The following is a 10588-nucleotide window of genomic DNA, read 5'->3' as shown; positions in this document are numbered from 1 at the left end:
TCCTATCACATTACACCTCAACTAGTGACCATAACTTATCAGATACCATGTTCAAGAAGTCGTCACATATGACTTTAAGTACCATTTTATTACGCGTAAAGATTATGATGTCATCCCATAATATGATAACTGATATGATTATGGAAGTAGACTTATAGTAATTTAGGCACTACTAGAAATATAGTCTATTATGATATTTTCTTACATTTAAATTTAAATATCATTATAAATATTTTTTAATGACATTTATTAAAAAAAATTATTTTAAATATAAAAATATCATATTAGATAATATATAGTGACATATTTCACCAAATGTCACCAAATTAGTAACCTAATAATCACTTAATAATTAAGTTTTTTTGTTTTTTTTTTCCCTGCCCTAACGCTAACCCGGCCCTTTCCCTCATCACACGCCGAATTTCTTTCTCCTCTGTTCTCGCTCGCCGCTCTCCCTTTCTCTTCCGTTAGCTGCTCTCGTCATCGCTGCTTTTCTCCTTGCTCCTCCCTAATCTGCTCTCAGCGGCGCTCCCCTCCCTTTCTCCTCCCTCTGCTCTCGTTCGTTGCCGCTCCTCTCCCTAATCTGCTCTCACTGTCGCTGGGATCTTCACCCACGCTCACGCATACCTGTGCCGCCGCCGGCCTCCACCACGATTCCTCCACAGCACTGCCTACACGCTGTGATTCTGCCTTTCTCCTCCCAAACTCATTCTTGTCGTCGCTGCTCCCTAATCTGCGGGTCTCACCGTGATTTGTAATTTTTTTTTTTAATGTTGTGGATTGGAAGTTTTGCATTGTATATGCTCCTAACTTATTTCTTGTTTTTTTTAGGTTGTGGATTGGAAGAATTTAATAGTCACCTTGCTCCTTTCTACCTAATCGAATCAAACAGGTATATATAATAATAGTTTTAAGTTTCAGTCCTTATCTAACAAGCTTCACTTGTATATGTGTTTGGTCTTTTTTCTTTGAATTTTGATGGATAGGTTTCTTTCTTATGTAACGTTTTAATCTTAGTGAGTGTTATGAGATCTAGGGATTCTTTAGTTTGCTCCACTTGGCTAATGATGTCAGCTATGACCTTGCTCATCACCTAAAGGTACTTCATTAGCAAATTCACCCTTATATCTTGTGCTTTGCACAAAACATAACTAGCTTAAAGACATCCTTTGAAAGGTTCGACAATAGAGCCATGGACTGGTTGTATCCCTTGTAGTTGTAATCATAATTTAGTTGCTTTGCACAAGAAGCGTACAAATGTTTGATCTTGTGAGACTTTTAGAGATTCTTAATTTCTTGAACTTGGTCACCTCTACATCTCATGTTTATTCTCAATATAATATAGAGGTGTTGGTTCTATGAAATTACCTTATTATTATGGCTGAGTTGGAGACTTCTACTAAGTAAGTTTTCTACTCATCCTAATCGTCAAAACTTACAAAATCATGGGAGTTGATTCCTCAACAGTTGAGGTAAAACTCCACACTCGCATGCAACATGAGAGCATGCAAGATACCAACCATCATCACAGTAAAATAACCAAGGTGCAAACACAATTCCAACATGCGGATTTGTGTTCACACTTACACCTCACCAACATCACGGCCAGCTCCATCTTGCCTTCATCAAACAGATAGCAGCTTCAAGCAAATCCAGCACGGTGACAATTCCAGCATATCAAGACCACATCAAAACCGGACAGCAATTCCAAACTCAGCTTCACACGGACAGCAGCTTTACTCAGCACGGTGACAATTCCAGCACATCAGAATTCCAGCACACACAGTAATGGATTGGAGCAAAGTACCTAAAATAGAATGAAAAGAATTAAGAGAAGCATAAATGAGATTGATCGATCCACCTTGTAGAGCAGGAGATTTGAAACCATAGTATAGATTGTTGATTGCTATGTTTGCACTTATATTTGACTTAACAACTCGAGAGTTGTAGAAATGAGATCCTCTCATGCAATACCTTATCCTTTTGTCCTAAAAACTTTGATTATGTATTTCACAAACTATGTACAGCCAAGCATGGTTGCATGTGTTTAAGAGCCAAGAAAAATGAATAATTTTATTCCACATCAGATATCTAGCAATTGGCACCTAGGACATGATAAAAAAAAGATACCATATTGAGTTATTTTTTTGTACTGTTGATTTTTATTAGGTGAGATAAATTATGCAGATGCTATAGATTGTTATGTTGTAGCCTCTTGAGTCCTTGTGTTATAAAGATTTATCTATATCTTGAGTTCTCTAACTTGTGAATTTTATTTGTGATACAGTTCTTTATTTATAAGTGTTAAATTTAGTATACATGCATTTTAAAATTTAACAATATATCATAATGTTAAATTAATTTTAATAAGTTTTTTTTTATGATCATTATGGATAAGAGTTGGATGTTTTTACCAAGACAAACTGAGGAGTATAGAAATGATGTTCAAAGTTTCTTACATTTTGCATTTTCTAATGCAAATATAAATGGAATGATTTTATGTCCATGTATACGGTGTAAGATTGGTATATTTGTTTCAAGAGAGGTTGCCTTTGATCATTTGACGGTTGATGGATTTATCAAAGGTTATACTCATTGGGTAGCTCATGGAGAGATATCATATAGTACATCTACAAACTCTGCTTCTGTTCCATCTAAAAATTATGCAGATGATATGCAAGGTTTAGTTTATGAGGCATTTGGGACCTCGATTCCGGTGACTGATCAGGACGAAATCCAACTTCCGTAGACGTTATCATTCTCTAACTCTTGACATCGCTTCATCTACTTCGTCGGCCGGGTATGCGTTCCTCTTCCATTCCCACTTTCCGCTTTTCGGGTACCGAAGGTAGATCCCCAGCATTTGACGTACTTGTGTTGGGAAGCCTACGATACAATTCTGTTTCATGACGGCCGGTAGAAGGACAAGTTTCGTCAGTGATGACAGAAGTGGCACGACCTAAAACCCTAGTTTGTACATACATGCTTGCTGCAATTCATAACTTGAAAGAAATATGATCTCATGAAGTAGGATACTATAAGATGAATCATTCCAAAAGCGAAGTTAGATGGAGAATCTCAAGGGTAGTTTATCAATCCTCTTCTAATCCTTGGTGCGAAAGCAAATAAGAAAATTTTCTTTAGGAGCTATTTATGTCACAAGTTTCCAGTTAGAGTTACTATGTAATGTGTTTTGTGGTTATGATCCAATAGAATAGTGTGTTAAAAATTCAAAAGTTCATCTTGAGCCTTTTACTTCAATTTATTAATTTTGATTTCAGTATCTTGGCATGGATTCTGGTTTAGTTGGTGTTCCACTTCCTATGGATAAGATCTCTTTAAGAAATCTTCAAGAATCAAGTGCCAATGGATCTTGCAGCCAAAGGTGTATTTTTTATGGAATATTTGCTACATATTGTTAATCAAAGAAGTCATCCTTTTTTGTGTGAAAGGATGGCAATGGTAAGCATTTTAAAGAAAATAGCTGGAGTTAGTCACAGTGGGCTTTGTCCATTGACACCCTCTCTTCGTATAATCAGATTGAAAAGATTTTCATAGTTTTGTGTCATATTTTTCTGTCTAAACATGATATTTCTCTATTAACTTCATTGAACTTTAGCCCACATGATAAGTTTATTCTACGAGTTTTTTCATGCAATTAATGCCAAACTTGTAGGTGTCAGAAGTTTGTTGTTTTGTTGTCAGCAGGAAGTTTCAATCCACCAACTTATATGCACTTGCGCATTTTTGGTGAGTCTTCTGTGAAGTATACACGCACTCATGTTTGATAATTACCTTAATGAGAAGTTGAGAACTACTATATCTAGATTTTTAGCTTGAGAAGCTGTGTTCCATGTTTTTCTCGAAATTGGGTGGAGTCAGTTATTCAATTACATGATGAAATGCATGTAAACCACTTTTTGTCTCTATCTAATAGTTGCAGCATTATATCCATGTGTATATGCCAAATCCAAATCAACATAGATTTGCTTTATGCATCTCTCATATTTTGATGTAACCAGTATTAGTAATGATGAATTGGTGGCACAAAATGTATTAGACATGACTATTTTGAGCTAATTATAAACTTTTCCAGAGTTAGCAAGAGATGTGTTGCAAGCACAAGGATTTGTCGTGATAGGAGGTTATATGTCGCCTGCAAATGATGCATACAAGAAAAAGGTTTGTGGCGCGTCAACATAGAAGTAAACTATTGTAGCAACATAGAAGTAAACTAGATCGGATGGACTAGTGTTATTTAGCATCAATTATGCATATCTAGCATGATTTGTACATGCAATTGAACTGGAGAAAAGGTCCTTGAGTGATTACATTATTACACGAGTATCTACCTGATTTATGAAAAGCTATCAGTGTCTTACTGTTATAATCAGTATATTTTGCTAAAACAAGGTCCATGCTAAAATAACTATGAACCTATGGCCTATCTTTTTTACCATGAATTGTCCATATTAATTTGGATATGGTCATGCAAATGCTTGGGCCATTGGAGATCATTTCTCAACAATTTTTTTGCACTTTACCAATAGTCATCAAATCTTGTGCATGAAAAGCATATCCATGTTCTATGTATATGGATTCATTTCTTTTGCAGATGCTATATGTGTTCTGTAATATTTTCAATTTGATCCTTTATTTTTCCATTCCAAGAATTTTTTGTTTTGGTCTTTGCCATTTCATTGTATCCAAAGTTAGTATCCATTTGATACTTAAAGCTAATTTAACTAATTACTCATATTTGTTGATTAAAGAAGTCAATGTACTTTGACCCAAAAAAAAATATGTGAATACCAAAATGGACTAATGCTTGCTATTGCTTTCATGCATATTTCTGATTTGTGTTATAGAAAGCTAATTCACTTTTACTCCTGCAGGATCTTTTGCCGGCTATGCATCGAGTTCAGCTGTGTGAATTAGCATGCAAAAGTTCTTCCTTTGTCATGGTAGATCCATGGGAGGTAATTAAAATTGTACTGTGATATTTTCTTTTATTGAAGATATTAGATGAACGATGACCTTGTGTTATGTTTAGGTTGTTTTTCTCCCAAAATCAATTTATTGTTGTTATCATTTTCTAAAAATTTATGGTCCATTACTAGGTACATCCTGTCTGTATTATTTTCCAAATGGCCATAACACATACTGGGCTTTAATTTTTTTCAACCAATATCTTAATGATCTTTATTCACACTGTAGGCAAAACAAAACAGTAATCAGCGCACTCTTACCATCTTGTCCAGGATACAAAATTCCTTATGCTGCAATCTCTCCATAGGAAAAGGTACAAAGTTCCCAAATCCAATGATATTTTTGGTTTAGTCCACATAGTCTAATTTTCCTTTTTTGGTTAAGAATTTAATTTGTCGCACATTCTAACTTTCTTTTTAACTATGCTATGTTTCTTGTTTTTTTGGTCAGGATTAAAATTCTTCTTTTTTTGCACACTATATCTAACTGCGTTCTTCTCAAATTCTGTGAATCTATTATACATTTGATTTGCATTTTCCAACTGACAACATAATTTCCTACCTGTATTCTAGAGTTTTAAACTCAGTCTTTGAGTTTCTTTTTAGGATTAATTATCTTAATTTTGGTTATAGAATCACTCAAAGTAATGCTTCTATGTGGATCTGATCTACTTGAATCTTTTGCTATTCCTGGAGTCTGGATGCAAGATCAGGTACATCTCATATAAAAGGGCATTCATTTGTTTTTATGCCAAATTGTTCCTCCTGCTTTATTAAAAAAACTACTCTTCATTTCTACAGATTTAAATTGCATTTGAAAATATACACAAAGGGGTAATTGTTTTTTTTTTGTTTTTTTTTATTCTGGGTATCTAGATCTTACTACCCAACTAATCATGGGGTAGACGGTTTGGCTTCACATTCCGTCTACTAAGTAAATTTAGGAAACGCAGTGGCTCCTAATGTGGTGCTCCAACTTCACAAGTAGTTCAATCGCCGTAGATGCGCCTTGCGCGGTGAACCTTAGTTGTTTGGGAAATGCACCCTGCCTCCTACTACCACACCAAGCCTTGAGGGACAAAGGGGGAATTGCTTAGGGATTAGTTATGTGGATGGAAGTTGTAAAAGTAAAACACATGAATTCTATCAATGTCATTGAAATATTCTGATTTTATATAATTACTTATTTAGACAAATGATTAGAATGAGCTATCAAATTTATAAATATTCTAACAAGCATTTTACTAATTCTTTGAACTCCAAAACATGTTTCCTATGTTGCTACTAAAAATTCAATGACATAGAGGTCAAGAATATAATTAATTTAATAAGGAAAATGGAAATTGTTAAATAATTAATTTTGCAAGGAGTATTTAGACCTATGGTTTGTAGGTAGACTTGGAACCAATAGTTTGATAGTTCGGAACCGACGGTTCGATGGTTCTAGAAATGTTAACCCTTAACTTTAACTGTCCAAGACAGTTACAATTCACGGTTCAAAATTGTCAGTTACGGTTTAGTTCACGGTTTACGATGGCTCAAAATTATTTTTGTTTATTTTAAAAAATAAATATTATAAAATTTATAAAAAAATTAAAAAGAACTTGCATTTATTTAAATTGCCTATATATCTCCTTAGGGATAGGGAAATCAAAACACATATAGTTTGCTTATCTTTTTACCCTTGTTATCTTAGGAATTGACATTATCACTCACTTCTCAACTCCTGTTACCTTGTGAATCAAATTATTTCAACCATTTAAAAAGTAAAAAAAATCTTTTGAGAGATCGGAAGAGATGGTTCCAATGGGTAAAATAGCCTTCATTTTTCTTTTCTTTTCCAACGGGTAGGCCTTCTTTTACCACCGATGTCATTAAACCTGATGACACAATCCATATATCAATTTTTACATACATTGCTTGATCCTTTCCGTTCTAGATTGGAAAGATCTTATGTTCATTCTCAATCTGAAAAATCAGAATTAGAGTTAACAAAGGGAATTTCTATTGCGTTTGGAAACCAAACAACAACTATTTCAGGCATTGCTTAATATAGTCGTGAAAGGCTTGCTCCTTCAACATAGGCCTCACCGTTTGAGAGGTTTGATACATCTCTGTTGGGAAAGAAGTCAGTGATTCTGTCATGTCTTGGTCAATGTTCTTTTTTCCTTCTAGCCTTGGAGATCCAATCGTCAAAATTAAGAAAAGGTCATCATGGAAGATCCAAACAGATTAATCTTGTTGGGAAGTACTGCCCAAGGAGAAAAAAGGTCATCGAAGCATGGACCGGCTTTAATGATGAAGAATGACAACCATCACCCTTCCATGATGTCATTTCTTCCTCATCCAATGTTCAAAAGAGAAACAAAAGCATTTCGGTACTCTCAATCCCTTCTCTTTCATTCCCTTTCTTCTCAGAGTTGATAACTTGCTTTGTTTCTCTCTCTCTTTTTTTTTTTAATTTTTTTTTCAACTGTAAAATAAAAAAACGGTTGAATGGGCGGTTTAAATTGCAGCAGTTATTTTGGGCCTTGAATTCCGGTTCTAGCTCATTTAACCTAGTCACCGGCCCGAGGTCGGGTCTATTTGTAGGTGGGCTCACAGGATAAGGTTTATAAGAGTGATAGAATTAATAGAGACAATTAGAAAGTAACATGACATGATACGACCCAAGTATATAAATGCGCTAACACATATTGACCCATTTGAAAAAGAAATATTTCTATTTTTATCATATAACTTAATTCTTTAGAGAAGTTAGCTAGTTTTATAGCTTATAAAATTATTTTAAACTTAGCATTGTTTTTCTATGTTATATAGAATTTCTATTTGAAATTTGAAATGTAGCATAATCTAATTTGAAAATTAACTAATGTTCAAATAAATTGGTAGGTCAAATAAACAAACATTACAATCATTCTTTCTCACGATGTGGCTAAATAAAGTACATATTAATGATATAAATGGACTTGTGTTATTTGGATAGTTTTTTTAGCATAATTCTTCCATTTTAATTAGTCCATTGATTGTAAGTGATAAATTGTTGAGTCAAATGAACAAACATGACCAAATAAAGTAGAAATGAAGGATATATATATATGCATTTGAGTTATAAGAAGTTTTTTTTTAAGCTTAATTCTTTCATTTTAATTAATAGTTCATTGATTGTAAGTGAACTAAGGTTAAATGATGCTATTATTGTTTCTTACACATTAGAAAAGACGACCTAATTGAATATGCTCATTAATGATAGAGAATGATGTAAACTATGTATTAAATTTAATTAGAATTTTGAATTTGTAATTAACTTTGATAATTGTGCTATTATAAGTGTCATGAAGTTTGGTATCTTTTAATTTGGTAGAATTTCTTTTAATTTAGTTAGAATTTTATGTATTTGGATATTTTTTTATTTTGCTAAGATTTTATATTTCCAAACTATATTCAATTTATTTCCTAATTGTGATGTCCTAATAGGTAAGTGGACATCTCCTACCAGTTTGTTTAATTTTATTTTCCAAAAGTAGTTGGGTTGGAGCCTTTAAAAAGACTCGAACTCCATTCACTTTGGCTATCAGTTATTGAGTGGTTAACTTGTATGAACAATAAAATGTTAACATTGTTTCCCATCCTTCCAGGTCAGAACTATATGCGAGGACTTTGGTATTGCTTGTATCCGCAGGGAAGGGAAGGATATTGAAAACATAATATCTGCCAATGAAATTTTGCAGCAAAATAAGGTACTTATTTTTATCAAACCTTCAAATCCTTTCCTAAAGTAAAATGTTCAATAAAAGTTCCTGGTGAATCTGTGCCCCCTACTAAATATGAATATTTGTTGTTGTTTCCAGAGTAATATTTTCTCAGTAGATGAAATTGTACCAAACCAGATTAGCTCAACAAGATTGAGGTAACCTAGTTTATCTTGTTCATATTCCAAATACCCAAACTAAATGCTTAGTTATGAACTTTCTTGTTTCCATTTCGTGATTAAAAAAAAATACCCAAAATTTTTCATAATATTATTTTTCTTATTTTCAGAGAAAATTAAACATCTTCTCTGGAAAATATAAATAAACAATTCATTATAATAATGTCAAATAAGCTGATGACAAATATTTTTTATTTTTTTCAATTTTCAAATTCATTTGTTATGGTATATTTGGAAGCTGAAAACATAACTGGGAAAATTTTAGAATGGAACCAGTTACCTCATACTTTCTCCTTTCATTCTTATTTTCTTTTTCTACTTTTATTCCAAAAAGAGAACTTTAGTTAAGACAAACTCATCATTGTAGCAAAATGACAAACTCATCATGATGGTATTGATGATGATGTTGATTATTTGATTCAAAATGAGAGTACTTTCTCCTTTCATTTAAAAAGTATGATGGAACCAGTTACCTCATACTTTCTCCTTTCATTCTTATTTTCTTTTTCTACTTTTATTCCAAAAAGAGAACTTTAGTTAAGACAAACTCATCATTGTAGCAAAATGACAAACTCATCATGATGGTATTGATGATGATGTTGATTATTTGATTCAAAATGAGAGTACTTTGGCTGTCAACCAATGTAATCCGTACAAGAACTGGCTGCTTGGCTAATCCAGCAAACAAGATCTAATAATTTCTCTTTTTATTTTCAGGGAATGCCTTAGGAAGGGACTCTCAATTAAGTACCTAACTGCCGATGAAGTCATTGATTACATCAAAGATCAAAAGCTTTACACAACTGGTTCTACTTGATATTTTTTAGATCCTCTCAAGCAAAGATGGTGAGAGATGGACCAGAATAATGTTTTTCACCAAGTTGAGGTGGCATGCAAACGCAGTAGCAGATATGGCCCCTTCGATCCACATGGGAGAATTCTCAATAAACCATTGATGAAATAATTTCCTTTGAAATTTGATTCAGTGTTGTAATCTGTTATAATTTTATTTTATTTTATTTATGAAATGTCAACTTATAAGTTGACAAAATGTGGAACTAGTGCAACGCAGAAAATGAGTGCGATATTGACAAAGTTATCACCAAGTTTGATGCTAATATACTACGTTGGATTAGAAGAATAGAATCGGATGAATTTGTTTTTTAGGGAATGGCATGTAAGGAAATGTATAACCTTTTATTTATTTATTGTTAGATTTACTTTGTCATCATTTTAAAAGAACAAGGGAACATTTCATGCGCCCTGGGCTATGGTTCAGTGGTGTGCTCTAAGCACCTTAACTTTTTCATACATCCAAGATTTTAACCTCAGGAGCGGAATAAATTCGTCTCACATTTGAACCATTGGAATCATGTGGATTGTTATTTGTACTTTGAGAATTATTCTGGGCGGCGGATAATTTTTGTAGAACCGAATCGGTTAACGAGGATTAGGAAAAAACAAAGTGTCAGGAAGTTTGAAAGAACAAGGATAAAGTATTTTTGAAATTTGAGATCTTTTTATCTGATTTCATTTCAATTATTTTTAGCAAATACATGGGTGCCTATAATTAAATTAGTTAAATACATGTAAATTCCAACATAAACTTGATTAGGTATCAATATGTAACAAAAATTCAAAGTACATTTATGAATTTATTATAATTACA

At 33.1% G+C, this 10588-nt stretch overlaps 1 protein-coding gene across 12 annotated transcripts; it reads left to right on the top strand.

The window, feature by feature from the left end:
- Nucleotides 1-366: 366 nt before the first annotated feature.
- LOC121967671 (nicotinamide/nicotinic acid mononucleotide adenylyltransferase-like) lies at nt 367-10158 on the top strand. Of its 12 annotated transcripts, none has more exons than XM_042518031.1 (11): nt 368-739; nt 832-892; nt 3282-3385; nt 3677-3750; nt 4097-4182; nt 4896-4979; nt 5218-5302; nt 5622-5701; nt 8627-8728; nt 8840-8898; nt 9637-10158. In XM_042518031.1, the coding sequence occupies exons 3-11, from the start codon at nt 3291-3293 to the stop codon at nt 9734-9736; spliced, it is 765 nt and encodes a 254-aa protein (XP_042373965.1). In that variant the 5' UTR covers nt 368-739; nt 832-892; nt 3282-3290; the 3' UTR covers nt 9737-10158. The 12 variants fall into 12 exon arrangements, with proteins under 12 accessions (XP_042373974.1, XP_042373965.1, XP_042373967.1 ...); XM_042518033.1 differs by having other exon boundaries at nt 368-754; nt 3709-3750; XM_042518030.1 differs by having other exon boundaries at nt 368-754.
- The last annotated feature ends 430 nt before the right edge of the window (nt 10159-10588 follow it).

This window comes from Zingiber officinale, chromosome 3B (assembly GCF_018446385.1).
Source record: "Zingiber officinale cultivar Zhangliang chromosome 3B, Zo_v1.1, whole genome shotgun sequence".
In the NCBI taxonomy this organism is placed as follows: domain Eukaryota; kingdom Viridiplantae; phylum Streptophyta; class Magnoliopsida; order Zingiberales; family Zingiberaceae; genus Zingiber; species Zingiber officinale.
This window is presented reverse-complemented; position numbering and strand designations above follow the sequence as displayed.